Here is a 17,527-nt window from a genome sequence, read left to right as displayed (position 1 = left end):
AACACGCCACTCAGAGCAGCGTGTCGGAGCCAGAGATGCTGCCGCCATAGGCGCCAACTCCGGGGCTGGAGCACCCATGGAGAAAAATTGGTGGGTGCAGAGCACCCACCGGCAGCTCCCTGCCCCGCCCCAGCTCACCTCCGCTCCGCCTCCGCCTCTTCCCCTGAGCGCGCCGCTGCCACTCTGCTTCTCTCCCGTCCCTCCCTCCCTCCAAGGCTTGACGCAAATCAGCTGTTTGGCATGGCAAGCCTGGGAGGGAGGGAAGGAGGGGGGAGAACCGGAGCAGTGGCGCGCTCGGGGGAGGAGGCGGAGCAGAGGTGAGCTGGGCGGGGAGCGGTTCCTCTGCGCGCGCACCCCCCCCCTCCCCCCGGTTACTTGCTGCGGCCCTCCCCACACACCCCCTTCTCCCCACCCCCTCACCTCCGCTCCGCCTCCTCCCCTGAGCGTGCTGCCGCTCTGCTTCTCCCCCCTCCCTCCCAGGCTTGCACAAGCCTGGGAGGGAGGGCGGAGGAGGGGAAATGCTTTACCACGTTATATCCGAATTAGTGTCATATTGGATCGTGTTATATCGGGGTAGAGGTGTATGTTATGGAAACTTTTTTTTGTATTTTTAATTTTATGGGTGAGTTTGTTGCTGATACAAGTTAAGCACCAGAATTGCTGATCAGAGCCAGGCCTAGTGCAAGTAAGCACAGTGCAAGGTTTCCGCACTGTTCTGTTTGTGCACCTCAATCTTCATCTTCTTGAAATGAAACTACTAATTGTGAGGTTTTTGTGTGTTCTTTTGTGTACATGGTTGCTCACCTCTACTCCTTCCCCAGAGAGAGTTCTCTCAGCCTTCTCAGCGCCAGACCTGTGGGCTGTGTGTATCCTCTTGCCCACACACTTCTGCTCTAAAGGTCATCACACCTGGATTCTTTAGTCTTACCTGGAGCCTAGTACATACTTGGGACTAGCATGTTGTGCAGATGTCTGCAGCTGGCCTGAAGTGAGATAAGAGTGAGAAAAAGAGACCCCCAAGGCTTTGGAGAAGTGATTACACATCATAGATGTTTCAGCATACAGACAGATGCTAGAGGTCACTTACAGCCTCATTTTGAGAAGTGCTAAATGCCTGCAACTCCACAGTAAGTTAGGAGGTGCTGTGGGTGCTCAGCAGTTCTGGAAATCAAGACCTTAGTACCTTTTCAGCAGCCATGAGCATACTAGACATAATTGTAGCAACCTGGAAAGCCTTGGCTCTTCTGTTTCTGCTGAGATGGATCCGAAGAGGACAGAAAGAAAAGAGTTAAAAAAAGAAATTGGAAGAAAGACAGTAAGTGAAGGGGAGAAGAGGAGGAGCTGAGATTGTTTTTCATTATTAGCATTTAAAAAGCCTATATCGAGAGCTCTTATTCACAGACTTGTATCTCAACAGCATATATACCCATAAATCAGTCTTTTCCATCAAGAATGACTAGGTTGTTACAATAGCTGCATACTTTTATTGTTAGTGCTATATTAAATAAAAAGAATATTATATGGGGTATTTCAAAAATACAGTTTATAACACGATATTAACTAAATATTATATTGTATTGAAATACCATACAATATAATGGAAAATATTTTGACATTTCTTTGTCCTTGTTTCTTTTGTTGTATCTTTTCTCTGTGTTTATGCTGTTTCCTGCTTCTGTCTTGTGCCTCCTATCTGCAATAACCTGCCGTAGGCCTGTGTTACGAGGTGGGTCAGCTGCTGCCACTTCCTCTAACCCTCATCATGAAAACACCAGGTAAACGTATTTCTTTTTAGTCAGGGTGCACTATTTTAGGCTTTAAAATTTCATGACTTAATTGTTTTTGATTACTGAATCCCAAAATAGTTTTGGGGACACCTATGCTGAACATAACATTTGATCAACATCCTTTCTGCATAGAGAGAGGTTCTGTGGGGCATGACTGTATGCCTATCACTGTCATTAGCAAAGCTCTCATTAAGGTTCAGGTCCTTAAAATATGTTGTCAGCTTTAGAATTTAGTTTCAATTTGTCAATTGAAGCTTTTAATCTATGATAGAAGCACATGTGGTAGTACTTCCATTGGGCCTCTGACCTCTGCTTTTCTCTGAGGGAAGTAAATAAAGTGGTGTGAAGCCAAATAATATCTAAAGTGTGTATAAACAGTAAAATGTAGACGTTTTCAATAATGTGCCTTATTGTTTTGCATGGGGTTTCCCATATCCATTTTTCTGTTAGATGGGTGTCATTTCAATGTAAGTGGGTAAAAACCTGATTTATGATCTGATGGCTAAAACTATGAGAAATCTTTCTTTCTGCATATTATGTAAATTTCACTTCCTTCCACCTCCCATTCTTTACCACCCCTGCCATCTCCCCAAAGGTAAACATCCTGAATATACAAAAGTTATAAAGATTTTTAAAAGCTGAGTAGGGGTGGTAACTCCTTTTTCTGTTATCTAAACATTAACATTTTAAAATAAGAAAAATTGGTCTATAAGACTAACCCTTAACAGATCTCCAAGTCTGGATCCATACAGATCATTCTTCTGGGTTGACTTGGGAATTTATAGCTTTCATAATTGAGAGTGATTTTTGGCTCTGCCAGTATAGCTGATTACAATCTGGATCTAGTATTTGGAAGGGGATTGGAGGTTGGTGAGGTGATAATAATACACTTGTGATAGACTTATCATAACTGCTGCCGTCTGAGGTTGGAGTGCACCTATGTCATTGGAATGCTGGCTCTGTTTTCAATATGCCATCTGAGGAGACTGATAGAACCAGTGAGGTTTCAGCCAGCTCTGAGGGATAGGATTGTGATGCCAACAGACTAGTCTGCAAGTGGTCTGGTCAGATTTGTATACGTTTTTTTTTTTTCTTCAGCCATTGATACAGTAGCCCCTGAAAGCTCCCTACTCCCCCAGTTTCTGTGTCATAGGTTCACTGTGGCTTACAAATGACCTGTGACATTAAGCAACAGGAGATGGCTGGAGCAATTGTAGTGGAAAGTCTGAGTGATTTATATCATTTAAGTATTATGCCACAGCTATGTTGTAAGCAAGAAAAAGGCCTTTGCGTCACCACAACATTAGGAAATTATGCCATGTGGAACTATTTAATACAGGCTGCCACCACCTGGCCTCAGTATCAAGTCTTCCTTGCTGTGAGGGATTTTCAAGTTTCTGTGTATATAAATTTGCTCCAATCCAGATAGAGCTTTCTCCCTCTGTGGCATAACAGCACTATCCTGAGGGGTCTAATGCAGAGTTGTCTTTGAATTCCAGCCAGTGTCACTTCCTGCAGTTCTGTAAGTGGTGGAGGCAGTTAGGCCCATCGAGAATGTTTTTTTTTTTTTCTCTCCAGGCTATAGTTAGGTAAAACCTGAGGATTCGTTTCCTAGATGCCCAGTGAGATTATCCCCTCAAAACAGCTCAAGGACAGGTACATTCACTGTCTGGTTTAGGGGACTGTTCCTAGTTCATATTTTTTTCCTCCAGAAAATCTGCCCAATAAAGATGAAACAGAATTGTACTCATCAAGTCTATGGATACTGGTTATCTCTGAGAAAGGATCCTTAGATTCAAATTTGGCAGAAAATTTAGATTTTTCTACAGTGTTTTATAAAACCTAAATCAGCAGAAATCTTCACAGTGGTTTTTAATATACTGAAATGTATATTTAAACATTCCTCTGCTGTGTTTGCAACCTGATTGCTGCAGTAGAGAGATCCTGAAAGTGAAACACTTCATTGATTTTCACATAGTCTAAGCTGAGGGAAATGTAAATAGTAAACAGCATAAATAACACACAGTAAATTGAATTTTAAAAGTCCCCCTGTTTTAATTATCCTTATAGGTAAGGAAATGTTTGTTTTATAGTGACTTAGGATGACAGTGGCTGTTTTGACAGGAGGTTGCCTAATTAGGTTGTCCCTCAACAAAGTTCACTGCAGTTCCTTGCCTTTCAAAAACTAGTTTTTTCACATATCAGTTGATAATCCAGCTGATCTCTTTCAGCCACAGTGTTATGCTATACAGAGCACACAAGATTTTTTTTTTATAGGGGAAAAGGCAACACGCTGCATTTGAGAATATAGCAGTTAGTATATGCTTTTTAGTAACTTACACACACACACACAGTTTTGCCAGTTGATGTTTATAGTTACTAGTGTAGAGTTTGGATCAATCTAGTGGCCAGCCAGTTTGGTCCCAGCGGGGAGCCAGGCTCTGTTGGTGGCGATCTGATGCTCCTGGAGTTGTTGGCAAGACTCCATGGCAAAGCACCCTGTTCTTATAGTCCTTCTTCTCCATTGAAGTCTATGGATTTACTGTGTCTGTTTATGACCGGTTACTCCTCAGTGGGTGTTATCTTTTGATGGCCCAAAACACCTCCAGGAGGGTCATTCTGTCTGGTTTTGATGTAATTAATTTTGTGTTTTAAGGATGCCAGCCTTCATCTCAGGGTCGTTAATCTGTCCCTTCTCAAGGATGGATGCGCATTGATGGTTCTCTGGCATCTCTGAGTCTTTTCAGTCTTTTTAGTTTCTTTACTCCTTCTCCCTTGGCCATCTGGCTTCAAAAATGGCCTTCACACCTTCTTTCCCTGATGCATACATTCCTCATCACACAAACAGTTCTTTGCAGAAACCTTCAAAAGGTAACAAATAGCAGTGTTTTATATTGAACAAGAAAGGCTTCATAAATTAGACCTTACTACATTTTGTAACTATTCTTTCCCACATTGGGACCTGAGTCTCCGAAATTCCTCTAATCTAATTAACAGACACAGACAAAATCCTGTCTGTTACTTACAAGGCATAAAAAGAAAATGGCTAAAACTAGTATCCACTATCCTAGTCATTTATTTTAATTTTTACTATAAAACATACAATGTATATAGCCAACACATAATCAATTATATAACACAGTACCCATGGTACAACAACAGCATCTCTCGGGGTTCTCATTGTTATCAAAGCTTCAATTTAATTTTTTTAAACCACCAAAATATTGACAAACTATAGGGTAACTGACCAGTAACTACAAGAAATTATGAATTCTAGTTAAATTGGGTATTCAGCTAATTGCACTCTACAGAAACTTGTTCCACTATAAGTGGCCCAAGAGAATGTTAAATGCAAAAGAACTTTCCTTATTTAAAGGGACACTGCCAATTAAAAGAATCCAATTATATCTGATTTTTTTTATTACCTACTATTACAAGTGAAACCTACAGTTAATATAATTGAGGGATTATGTAGAAAATTTCATTTTCTACTTTATTTCTCTTCTGCATTTACCAGCACTCTGTATCTTAAGTCTTATTGTTTTCCCAGGCTGTTTGCAGGGGTTTTTTCCCACATCATAACATCACCACAGGAAAGAGAAATAAATAAAATAGGAAAATGTGACTTTAAAGCAAAAAAAAAAAAAAAAGTCAGACATTCAGATGAAGGTGTACTGAGATTACTTTTAACTGTTTGCTGCAAGAAAATCTGATTAAGAGGTAGCCTTTGATGGTCAAAGCACATTCATTTACCAAGTTTCTCGAACTGTCAGCACCATGCCACCCTGTAATAAATGTGCCTTGATCAGGGTTAATTTGGATAGAAACCCTTCTTGATTAATGTAGAGTTACTTAGCTAAATCCACACTGGAGTTAAATTAGTGCCCTCTTTGTCCTTCTTTTAAAGCATAAAATAATCACCGTATTGGGTGGACTGTCCGGGAAGCGGCCTGGAAACTAACTTATTTTCTGAAGGGTACGTCTACACTGTACGCCACTGATGGCAGTTGAGCACATGTAGCTACACGCTGCATTCACACTCTGGTGTGTAGCTACATCAGTGAAAGACTCTGTCAGGGGAGAGGCAGCAAGGAAAGATTGTGGCAGTGGGGAGCTGTCTTTCCACTGCCAGAGCCTTTCCCTGAGGTAGGGAAAGGCTCCGACAGTGGGGAGACAGAGGGATGCTACGCTGCTAAAAACAGCAGTGCAGATGGGGATGGTACTGCTTGAGCATGTAGAAAGCCTGGAAGGATACACACCCACAAGGTTCAGGTGAGTCTTGTGTAAACAGTGCCTCATCATCTATCCTTTTTTTTTTATACTCATGCTGGGAAGGCATGCAGTATATGTACTCTAAACGCTGCTGCAAGAAGTGTGCAGTGTAAATGTACCCTAAGGGTTTATGAAATTCAGTGGCAGTGATTCAGAACTCATTGGCAAGGGCTTTAATAGCTTCCTAGTCTCTGCCTGAGAGCTAAGAGTATCAAGAGCTCCAGCCTCAACAGATGTCAATTTGGGGGAGATTATTATTAGCTCCCTGGGGTAAAATACTCTCTTCTCTTCCAGCTCCTTCAGAATTATATAAAAATGATTTATTTGTGAACTCTTCTCTAGAAGGCTCTTTGTTGGATTATGACCTCAGGGATAGTGGCTTTTCTTTGTTTGCAAAGTTTCTAAGCCAGCGGTTCTCAAACTGTGGGTCGGGACCCCAGAGTGCTTCAGCCCTGCATGGCAGGGATTAGGTTACAGGCCCCTTGTCTGAGGCTGAAGCCCTTGGGCTTCAGTTTTGACACCCCACCTCCCAGCCCGGGGCCGGGCTTTGGCAGGCTCAGGCTTCAGTCCCCCTCCTGGGGTCATGTAACAATTTTTTTTTCTCAGAAGGGGGTTGTGGTACAGTGAAATTTGAGAACCCCTGTTCTAAGCTAATACACTTTCTCAAGTTGTGGGGGTTTTTTTTGTTGTTTTTGTTTTTGTGGTCAAAATAAGCATTTAGTTTGAATATCATATATATCTGTTGAAACTTCATGTCAGATTTCAATATCTGATTTGTCAGCTCTGTTAAATGTCTCAACTATATTTTTGGGGTTTTGGCTCAAGCTCTTTGCAGGTTTCAATATTAGATCAAGCAATTCTGAGAGATTTACCTTATGGTCCAAACCAGATTACAGGTCCAATTATGGTCCAATACAGACTACTTCCAAAAGCTCTTTGTTTTGTGGAGCATCTACAAAAACACTTAGTCCTGGAAAGCATTAAAGCCCCAATTCAGCCAAGCACTTAAGCACATGCAAACATTAAAGTAAATGGGACATGAGCCTGTGTCTAAGTGTTTTCATGAATTAGGGCCCTAAAGCATCAGATGCTTTTTTAAAAGTTGAAAAAGACTTTTTTTTCTGAAAATTCCTGTTTGTTATAGAGAATGTCAAATATTGTACCAATTACTCTTCACGCAACATGTAGAGCAGCTAAACTTTTTTTCCCCCTTCTGATAGGTACGGTCTTTCAAACTTGGACGCAACACTTGAGGGAACTCCAGATGACATGTCAGTTGTGGATGCTGCTTCCTTAAGAAGACAGGTATCTAAAATATGCTTCCTGGTGAGATAAAGAAAAAGATTTAGAGCTGAAAATGGGAGAACAGGTTAGATATGTGATTGCACTATAATTTGCAAAGGCAGAATATCTCTCAGACATCACATCTATGGTAATTGGTCATCTCTATTCACTGGCGCACCTAGAATACTCTATTATTCTGGGCATCTCAGTATCAGAGGGATGTTGGCAAACACAAAGGAATCCAGAGAAGAAAAACAAGTATGGTGTATAATGGTCTTGAAGGATTGACTGACTGATTTAGGAAAGAAGACAAGAGTTAAATATAGCATGACTATGTAACAGTTAAGAGGAGGGGGATCCAGCTTTCTACAAGATCAATGTGAGTTATTTCCCTAATAAAGGACTTAAAAACTGGAAAATGTTGTCCTCAGTCAATGAACCTCCTAAACAGATAGGTTGTACAATCTAATGTTTAAGAATAATGCATTGTACATACTTTTTATATATTCTTTAGAGAATCTAGCAGTCTTATACCAGGCATTAAAGCAGACTTTCTTTTTTTAGATAATCAAACTTAATCGCCGTCTACAGCTTCTGGAAGAAGAAAACAAAGAGCGTGCTAAAAGAGAAATGATCATGTACTCAATTACTGTAGCTTTCTGGCTACTCAATAGCTGGCTATGGTTTCGACGCTAGACACAGCTCTCCAAAAGATTTAATAGCTGGAAATAGAAAGAATTTTCAAAATCTTTTGTCTCCAAATTGTATGCTGTTTTATAATCCATGCACTGAGAACTTCTGCCACAGAAAAAGGCTGTAGAGTTACAGTGTTAAAGGGACATTCTGTTGCTCAGTAATATTTATTTTTATCAGTTTGTACTAACATACTTACAGTATCGTCCCTTTGCATGTCTCAATGTAAATATTGATAGACTCATTTTGGAAAGGAATTTGCTTCTCTGCTATGTAAGGATGGTAACCTGCAGAAATAATCATTGTCTCTCTTGTGGTAGGAAGAGAATGGATTTGGAAAAGAAAAGTATCTGTAAACAAAGTATGTAACACAAGTATGAGGGTTTTTTTTATTGTTGTTCTCTTGTTAGATGCAGTAATTTTATGGTTAAACATTATTGCACTAGTTTTCCTTTAGCTAAACTAGTTACAGCTGTGTGCCAGACTTAAAAAAAACAAAACAAAAAAACCACCTTAGTTCATTAATATGTCCCGTTATTCACATGTACAGATTGAAAGGCATTCTTTGCTAACATGATTCAACAGATTATCCAGAGGTGTGTGTAATATGTATTTTCATATTTTAGCTTTAATTTTGCAGATGTTTTTCTATAAAAGACATTTTTAAGCAAGTCTGTCTGTGAGTGATCTAAAGATTATGAAATATAAGGTACCAATGTAGTGTATTTAATAAATATGTCAAACCAACGCAGAATTTAATGTAAGTTTTTAAAAGGTTTTCATTACCTTTCTTATCTTGGGAATTCTTAAACACTATTTCATTCAAATGTGCAGGAATCCTGTATTTTCAGACAAAAACTTATTCTTCCTTCAAAATGCTAAATATGCTTCCTATTCACTTCCTCTAGCCAAGCATCATTTCCAGAATCACTGTCCCTCAACTACTTATCCATTTCATTATGTAAAACAAGAGATGTTGAGTGTCCTCATAGATATCTCATCTACCTCTCTCAAAGGTAGAAACGGAAGTTTATTGAATTTGCTATTCATAACATCCAATTTGGAAACTTACTGAGATTCAGCATGTTCTTTTTATTTCTTAAATTTTAAATCAATTATATTTAAATTTAAAAGGAAGCCAAAGAATTTCCTAAAAGGCAAAGGAAGAAAATCTGTAGGGGTTGTATTAAAGGCAAAATATTAGCGGTCAGTAACTTCTGGTTGGAAGCAGGTGTCCCATTTTGTGTTGAATGTTATGTATTCACCACCACGCAGTGATGAGCTGCCAAAATCTTAACTGGTTCCCTATAAAAAATTCTGATTTAAGGGATGTGCCAAAAGGTGGAGGGGGTGGGGGTGTAGTGGCAGGGAAGAGATTGCACAGAGGCAAAAGGGGCTCGTTGCAGGGGGTGCAGTGGCAGGGAGGGAGTGGCACAAGGGAGGAGTGGGCAGGAGGGAGATGGCAGGTGGGGGTGGGGGGTGACTGTGGCTAGCTGGTGGGGGTTGCCGGGTGGAGGTTGCCCAGAGGCAAAAGTGGCAGGACAGGGTGGGTTGTTGGGGCGGAGGGCACACAGGGGAGAAGGTAGCTGGTCGGTGGGTGTTGGAGGGGGTGGCACTGGCTGGGAGGGGGGTGCCCGGGTTGCTCCCACATACACCATTCCCCAGGACAGGGACTGGACCTGCCCACCCCCCGGCGCTCCATGGCCCTGTGCGGCTCCCTGCGACCCGGCTAGGTACCTTGCAGACGGAGTAGACACCCTGCTTCTCCACTCGAAGAGCAGAGCGCAGCTGTGCCTTCTTCCCCGCACTGTGGGCCGAGCCGGGCTCCCTGCTGCCCCGGGGGCTCTCAGTGGCGGCGCAGGCAGCCAGCCCGCCAGAGCTGGGCTCCCCAGGGCTCTGCATCAGCGGCAGGGAGCTCGGCTCAGCCCCCGGGGCGGGGAAGAAGGCACAGCTGCTCGTGCTAGACCCTCCCCTTCCCCACTCTGCCGCCGGCCGTTCCCCTGGGGGAAGGATTGGCCGCGCTGCAGGCAGCCCCTCTGGAGCTGGGAGGCGGGGAGCAGCGGCAGCCTTATGCTCCGCTGTTTAAAAAAAATTTTTAAAAAACTGCTTTTTGGTGCCCCCACCCACTTGGCGCCCTAGGCGGCTCCCTAGTCCACCTAGTGGTTGCACCGGCCCTACCCAACAGAGCCCCCGGAACTCCCATGCCTACCCAACCTTCCCCCCCCCGTTCCCTGACTGCCCCCCCAGAACCTCTGCCCCCTCCAACAGCTCCCTGCCCCTTATCCAACCCCTCCTCCCAGCTCCGGTTCAGGCCCCTTACCATGCTGCTCAGGGCAGTGTGTATGGATGCCGTGCAGCACGCTGGCGCTTGCAGCCCTACCCCCTTACCATGCCGGCAGGAGCTGCAGAGCTGCCCAGGAGTGGTCCAGAGCACCGGCAGCGCGGCACACTGAGTCCCTGCGAGAGGGGGGAAGGCGGGGGAGGGGTTGGGGGAACCTCCCCGGCCGGGAGCTTAGGGAGCGTTAACAATTTTTAACAACCGGTTCTAAAACTGGTTCAAAATTTAACCACCAGTTTGCACAAACCGGCTCCAGCTCACCACTGCCACCACCCCACTCTCATGCTCACCCTTTGGGTTTTGCCCACACTGTGCTACAAGCAATTGCCTAGTGTGTGCGTTTATTTTTAGTTATTTAAACAGCCTGGCCACCCCCACCAGTCTTTATCCTTAAAATACATATGATCAGCTGAGAGAGGGTGGGATGAGATCGCAGCCCTTCACTGGTCGAGCACTCTATTTATCTAGGACAGGGGTGACTGCCTTAGCGCTCCTGAGAAGAGTTAGCTGGGTGCTGTGCCGCTCTTTGCATTAATGCAGCAACTGCAAGACTGCTGTGGGCTGGGAGGAGGCAGCACTGCTGCTTTCTGGCCTGAGCCTGGGTTGCCAATTAGGGTTGGATGTATTCTTGGAGGTTTCATCACATGCCATGAGCTTTAATTCCTGGAGATCCTAGGACAATCCTGGAACGCTGGCAACCTTAAGCCGGGGTCAGAGCAGCGCCCACGTGCCCAGGCCGCAGCCCAGGCAGCTGTTAGGCAGGGCAGGGGCGGGTCCCTCCTCTTCCCCGGGCTGTGAGTGACCCTGGGGCACCAAGGCAGGAACGCGGCCGGGGCGGTGCCCGGGGAGTCTGGGCCTGCAAAGTGGGGGAGGGACCGGCATAACCCGAGCCCCTGGCCCTCCTGGAGGCCTGGCCGCATCGCATCTTTCCGATGTCAAACCTACAACTTGCCGGCCCGGGCGCCCTTGCAGGGGAGAGGTGGGCCCAGCGTACCACAGCTCCCGGCACGCGGTAGGCGTCGGGGGGGGCTGTGGCTGGAGCAGCGCCTGCTGGGAGTTGAAGTCCCCAGAGCCGCCCTGTCTCGGGCGGGTCACGCGCTGGGGCGCGCCCGGAACGTTTCTCCCCGGAACTGAAGGGCCGAGGGCTGTTTCCCGCGGCCGGGCTGCTGGCGAGCTCCCTCCTGTTCCCAGTCCGCGCCGAGCCGCTATGGCGATGGGGCTGCTGCGGGGGCTGTTACTGGGGGCGCCTCGCCGCCTCCTGGCCGCTGCCGGCGGCGCCGGGCGGGGCGCTCTCGGCCTCCAGCAACAGCAGCGCCGGGGCAAAAAGTTCTGGCTCCGCGCCTACCTGGAGCAGCAGCGGCTGCGGGCGCCCGCTACCCGCCGGTAAGAGCCGGGTCCCGGGTTCGGTCTCCCCGGCCCTACCGCCCCGTGCTGGGGGCCCCGCTCCTTCCCCGCCTCCTTCCCGGTCGCTCCGCTTTTCCTTCCCCCGTCTGCGCTGGTTGCCCCTTCCCGCTTCTGCCCCCAGCTCCCCCTCTCCTGGACCCCGAGTCCGGGCGTAGGTGGAGGAAGGTCATTGGTAGGCCCATGCTAGGCCGTCCGGGTGTGTGCATCCCTTCACCCCACCCCCGTGCTGGAGCGTTATCACCATCTCGCCTCTTGCTAGACCCCGCGTCCCCCCGCGACCCAACGGGACCCAGCACAGGGCGCGGAAGTGCCTGGCCCAGACCCACCCTGTTATTTTTCAGAGTAGCAGCCGTGTTAGTCTGTATTCACAAAAAGAAAAGGAGGACTTGTGTCACCTTAGAGACTAACACATTAGTCTGTAGCTCACGCAAGCTTATGCTCAAATAAATGTGTTAGTCTCGAAGGTGCCACAAGTCCTCCTTCACATTGTTATTTATTGTCGCTATTACAGTAGCCCCCCCCCCCCCCCCCCCACAGCTCAGTTTTAGTGCAGACAAGGTGCATGGGGGCCCTCATTCTCCTCCTTCAAAACCCTCCCTCACTGGCTCCTTTTGCATAATGCCAACAAAAAACTTGACCCTATTTAGAGTGCTGGTGTGCTGACACTATGGCCTATGGCAGCGGGGGCCAAATGTACTGACCCTCTGAGCTGCGTATGACAATCTTCAAAAGTTCAAGAGACGGGCCCCGCGCCTACGGAGGCTCGGGGCGTCAGCCACACAGGAGGGGCCTGCCGAGGCTTGGGGCGTCAGCCCTGCTCTTGCTGAAGCTCTGAGCCCTGGCAGGTGCACCCCCCAGGTCTGAAGCCCTAAGATCGCCACTTCCCCTGCCTTCCCCCCCCCCCCCCCCCGTGGGGCAGAAGCCCCTAGCCCCACCACTCTGCTGCAGGGCAGAAGCCCTGAGTCTGTGTGTCCCCACCCTCCCCCCAGTCTGGTAGGTGGAGAATGGGAGTTTGTGGGGGGCTCCGTGAGATGCACTTTAACTGTAAGAGAGCTGCATGTAGCTCTCAAGATGGGGTTTGGCCTCCCCTGACCTATGGTGCTGAGGCATATGGCCTCATTGTTTCCTTTTATTTCCCTCTCTGTATCCATTCATCATTTCTTATCTTTTGCTTAAATTATAAGCTGTCTGGGGCAGTGACTGTCTTTTTGTTCTGTGTTTGTACAGGGCCTAGCGCACAACAGGGTCCTGATCCAGGACTAGGGCTCCTAGGGAGTACAGTAATGCAAACAACAAATAATAATATTTGGGGGCATGTGATCTGGTGGGAGGGGGTGCTGGCAACCCTGCATGGCATCTGTCAAAAGGAGAAGAAGGGCAGGTTAAGGGACAGCGGCCTCATAGGCTATAAGCTGCAGACAACTCCTTCCCTTTGAGATGCTATATTTCGACCCCTGCCTGGATACAAAATTTGTATCCACATCCAATCCACGATCTGCAAAAACTGTCCGGATGCAGATATCCACGGATTTGAAGGGCTTTAGCAATAAGCCGACTTGAAGATGTCTGAAATACTCTGTTTATTTTTACGTTTCCTTTTAATAAATGGTTTCATATCTAAGCTGTTTAGTGGAACAGATGACACTCTGTCTGGAAGGTCTGTTCTACTCTTGAGTTAATTCTCTCTTGTATGTTTGTAGTTCAGAGAAGCCTAACTGGGATTACCATGCAGAGATACAGGCTTTTAGCCACCGACTACATGAAACCTTTTCCTTGGACCTCCTCAAAACTGCATTTGTTAATTCTTGTTATATTAAAAGTGAGGAGACCAGACGCCAAGAACTTGGGCTAGACAAAGAAGCGGTTGCCCTCAATCTCCAGGATAATCACAAACTTTCTGAACAAGGGGTATCTCTTTCACTCTCTTACCTCACTCGGTGTTTTGAAGATGCTTATCCAAAGATGCCCTCTGAAGGGATACGAGCCCTCGTTGATTTTCTCACGAGCCAGGAACTTGTGTCTTATGTGGCCAGAAACCTATCCATACAGGATTTAACGCTTTGTGCAGAGTTTCCTGTCCCACCCAGTGTGCTGCAGAAGACTTTCTTTGCTGTAATAGGAGCATTGTTTGAAAGTAGTGGGCCTCAGAAAACAGGGATATTTATCAGAGTAAGTACTACCAGTTACAGGTATTATTTTTATTTCTTTGGCACCTCTCTAAGGCTGTAGTGATCCCAGTCTCAAATTATAAGACCAAAAATAAATAAATAATATCTTATCCCTGACTGCTGGCAGAGGCCAGACCCCCTACAAACTTATTTCCCATATTCAGGTCTAACTGATGTGCATATATGCAAGAGCTAGGAGATATATTCCACTCAGGATAGAACCATCAGTTGCGCACATACAAAATGGGAAATGACTGCCTAAGAAAGAGTACTGCAGAAAGGGATCTGGGGGTCATAGTGGATTATAAGACAAATATGAGTCAACAGCTTAACACTTGCAAAAAAAAAAAAAAAAAAGCAAACGGCATTCTAGGATATATTAGCAGGAGTTTTGTAAGCAAGACATGAGAAGTAATTCTTCTGTTCTACTCCACGCTGATTAGGCCCTCAACTGGAGTATTGTGTCCAGTTCTGGGCACCACATTTCAGGAAAGATGTGGACAAATTGGAGAAAGTCCAGAGAAGAACAACAAAAACAATTAAAGGTCTAGAAAACATGACCTACGAAGGAAGATTGAAAAAACTGTTTGTTTAGTCTGGAGAAGAGAAGACTGAGAGGGGACATAAGTATTCAAGTACATAAAAGGTTGTTACAAGGAGGAGGGAGAAAAATTGTTCTCCTTAACCTCTGAGGATAGGAAAAGAAGCAGTGGGCTTAAATTGCAGCAGTTTAGGTTGGACATTGGGAAAATCTTTCTAACTGTCGGGGTGGTTAAGCACTGGAATAAATTGCCTACGCAGGTTGTGGAATCTCCATCATTGAAGATTTTTAAAAGCAGAATAGACAAACACCTGTGAGGGATGGTCTAGATAATACATAGTCCTGCCATGGTGCATGGGACTGAACTAGATGACCTAGAGAGGTCCCTTCCAGTCCTATGATTCCACTTTACCTAAGTCAGCCTCTACTTTTCAAGGAATAGTAACCTATTATTTATTTGAGTAGCACTGTTTACTTTTGGCCTGATTTGTTAGATATTTTATGGCTGAATCAGTGGCTGCAGTATAACTTTTTAAACAGTTATTTGATGGTTAGTACAGTCATGAAACTGTTCCAGAAAAACTCTGCAATTTCTTAACATTATGCATAGAAAGTCAGATCAATTCAGAGATTTGTTAAGAGTCTCCCTGGAATCAAACATCAAAAGGTTTCTTATTAAAATATATTGTGAGAGGGAAGTCATTTTAGCAGTTGCTATCCTTCCAGTTTATGCCATTTACTTCTAATTTTGTATCAGAGAAATGTCAGCTAAGAGACATAATATGAAACAACTTAAAACCATGTTACTTCTGCTGTATGACATTCAGATATGTCTATAGGAAAAAGCAACTATTAATGGAGAACAGCTTCCTTCCTAGTTAGACAATTTTGTCTCATTGTTTACGGGATCACGAATTTCATTCAAAATATCTTGTAATGCAACATTTCTGTATTGGATTTTCTACCACATAACTCTATAGTTAGTTAGTACTTATAAAGCACCAGAGCATTCACTCCCCTTCCTTTCTGTTAATTGTAATGTTTTTGTTCAGGACTTCTTAATTCCTCAACTGATTGGAAAAGACCTTTTTGAGATCTGGGATGTTATAAACCCAATGGGTTTGCTAGTGGAGGAATTGGCCAAGATGAATATATCTGCTCCAGAACCAAGACTTACCAGGCAGTCAGGAGCCAGTACAGTTCTGCCACTGTACTTTGTTGGATTGTACTGGTTAGTAAAACTTTCATCTGAAGTCAAACGGATTCCAGTTTTGGGGGGAGGGAGGAAGGAAATGGTCTGTTTTTTACAAGTTGCCCTTGTTAAAGTTGCCATGTAAAAATAATTTTGGAAGAGAGATGCAATTTATGCAATGGACTTTATATAATGTTTGAGAATTGACATGTTCATTCCCATACAAATGCATAAAGAGACAGTCCCCCGTCTCAAGGAGTTTATAATCTAGTATCGACACATGCAGTACATTGGGTGCAGGTGCAAATTTTAATAGGGTTCTTGCAGACATTATTGTTGAACAGCTTTGAAAAAGAATGAAACCATTCCATGCTTCAGTAGCATGGACAGAGGATGCAAAAGGGAAGTGGGATTGACAAGAGAACCCTCCAAGTACAAGGGTTACTTTAGAGTATTTAAGGCCAAATCATGGCCTCATTTATGTAGCCATGAAGATTGTTTCTCTGCTAATTGAACTATTTTTGAATAAATCTATTGCTGAACTGTGTAAAGACAAGACACTTCAAAATGATTGTTTACCAGGAAAAGAGAGAGGGGTATCAAAATGATGCACAAATGATGTACTTGTATATTTTTAAAAAGTTCTAACAGAGATTGGATAGTTCAGGCAATAGGTAATGGAATGTAAATCTGAATTAACACAGTTGTACTTCAGTAATTCGGTTTAATTCTTACCTGAGTGTCCATCAACAAGTACATACTCATGTACAGTTGCCCAAAAGACCACCATAATCTAAATGTTTTCCCTCCAATAAATATGAAATGCTGGTTAGAGGACTCGTATTATATATTAATGGTGCACAGTGGTGTTCACAGTTTTCTCATGAGGACACTTACTTGATTTTTTTTTTTTTTCCTCCCAGTGATAAGAAGCTTATAGCTGAAGGTCCTGGTGAAACAGTGTTAGCTGCAGAGGAAGAAGCTGCCCGTGTGGCACTGCGGAAACTGTATGGATACACTGAGAACAGACAACCGTGGGACTACTCTAAACCAAGAGAGGGATGGAGAGCAGAAAAGGCTATTAGCAGCAGTTAGACAACTAAGCATACTTCTTCTGCCTATCCACAAAAGCCATGTTCTCCATGCTAAGTATAAATGCATTTCAGAAAAGCAAACTTCAGCAATTCAGCTCTTTGGTATAAAGGATATGTTTTGAAAATTGCAGCCATCACATATACTTTTAGAATTCTCCAAACTTGAATAGATTGATTTTTATTTCTGCAAAATGTTTCCTATTATAAAGTAACTGAGGAAAATGGGATATTTCTTGTTAGTAACAAAGCAGGGGAGTTTTCCCCACTGAGTTCCCACTGTTTGGCTAAGAACTTGACCATATATCCAAGCATACAACTCTTAAGAATGTATTGTAATCTGTGACTGACCACTTTTTTATTTTTGAGCAAACTGTCTCCATACAGGAATTAAAACTTTTATGTATAGGTATCTGGACCAGTTTTGAGAGTATTAACAACAAATCAGCACTGAATTAAAAATGTAACATTAGCATGAGACTTGCATCTGATTTCAGTTGGCCTTGAGTTATGGTAAAATCCATATGAAATATAATATCCACCTTATCAGTATCACCACAGATCGGAATAAAGGATATGCTCTGACATCAGTTGCATACACTGATGCTGTTAAGGCCTTACCAACAGTTCGCGTGCTAATTTGTAATTTACTGTTCATTTGCCATAGACAGTTGCCATTTGTTTCTGGACCCTGAAAGAGCATGTATTCTTCATTAGAAAATATTGTGTTTGGAGTGACAGGGAGGAAAGAGCTTAT

General features: G+C 44.3%; 2 protein-coding genes and 1 long non-coding RNA gene across 9 annotated transcripts in view; 2 read left to right on the top strand and 1 right to left on the bottom strand.

Annotated features, from left to right (window-relative positions):
* The window catches only part of MFF (mitochondrial fission factor), a 36,029-nt gene extending 27,246 nt beyond the window's left edge, over positions 1 to 8,783 (top strand). For 4 of the 6 annotated variants that reach the window (XM_027817352.3, XM_037908576.2, XM_037908578.2 and 1 more), the window contains 3 exons: positions 1,713 to 1,775; positions 7,280 to 7,364; positions 7,908 to 8,783. In XM_027817352.3, the coding sequence (XP_027673153.1) occupies positions 1,713 to 1,775; positions 7,280 to 7,364; positions 7,908 to 8,039 (280 nt within the window). In that variant the 3' untranslated portion in view covers positions 8,040 to 8,783. The remainder of the gene's footprint in view (positions 1 to 1,712; positions 1,776 to 7,279; positions 7,365 to 7,907) is intronic. The other 2 variants (XM_037908577.2, XM_027817354.3) reach the window with 1 other exon arrangement.
* On the bottom strand, positions 523 to 7,976 carry LOC119567041. The gene is made up of 3 exons (XR_005226720.2): positions 7,840 to 7,976; positions 7,223 to 7,382; positions 523 to 4,649 (listed from the first exon to the last, which is right to left on the bottom strand). It is a non-coding gene; the product is annotated as an uncharacterized LOC119567041 (long non-coding RNA).
* Positions 8,784 to 10,866: 2,083 nt separating the features above from the next.
* MRPL44 (mitochondrial ribosomal protein L44) lies at positions 10,867 to 17,242 on the top strand. 2 transcript variants are annotated; one of them, XM_027817287.3, is made up of 4 exons: positions 10,867 to 11,757; positions 13,479 to 13,947; positions 15,540 to 15,718; positions 16,603 to 17,242. In XM_027817287.3, exons 1-4 carry the CDS (start codon positions 11,582 to 11,584, stop codon positions 16,772 to 16,774), a joined length of 996 nt encoding a protein of 331 aa, XP_027673088.2. In that variant the 5' UTR covers positions 10,867 to 11,581; the 3' UTR covers positions 16,775 to 17,242. The 2 variants fall into 2 exon arrangements, with proteins under 2 accessions (XP_027673088.2, XP_043377842.1); XM_043521907.1 differs by having other exon boundaries at positions 11,108 to 11,386.
* The last annotated feature ends 285 nt before the right edge of the window (positions 17,243 to 17,527 follow it).

Source organism: Chelonia mydas, chromosome 9 (genome assembly GCF_015237465.2).
Source record: "Chelonia mydas isolate rCheMyd1 chromosome 9, rCheMyd1.pri.v2, whole genome shotgun sequence".
NCBI lineage: Eukaryota > Metazoa > Chordata > Testudines > Cheloniidae > Chelonia > Chelonia mydas.
Note: the sequence above shows the minus strand (reverse complement) of the source record. Positions and strands in the feature narration are given on the sequence as shown.

What these genes read in the sequence shown, in the direction of transcription:
- MRPL44 (XM_027817287.3), top strand. Translation starts at nt 11,582, where the DNA reads ATGGCGATGGGGCTGCTGCGGGGGCTGTTACTGGGGGCGCCTCGCCGC. An exon ending in AAACAGGGATATTTATCAGA is followed by an intron (nt 13,948 to 15,539) that starts GTAAGTACTACC and finishes GTTTTTGTTCAG; the next exon opens with GACTTCTTAATTCCTCAACT. An exon ending in TACTTTGTTGGATTGTACTG is followed by an intron (nt 15,719 to 16,602) that starts GTTAGTAAAACT and finishes TTTTCCTCCCAG; the next exon opens with TGATAAGAAGCTTATAGCTG.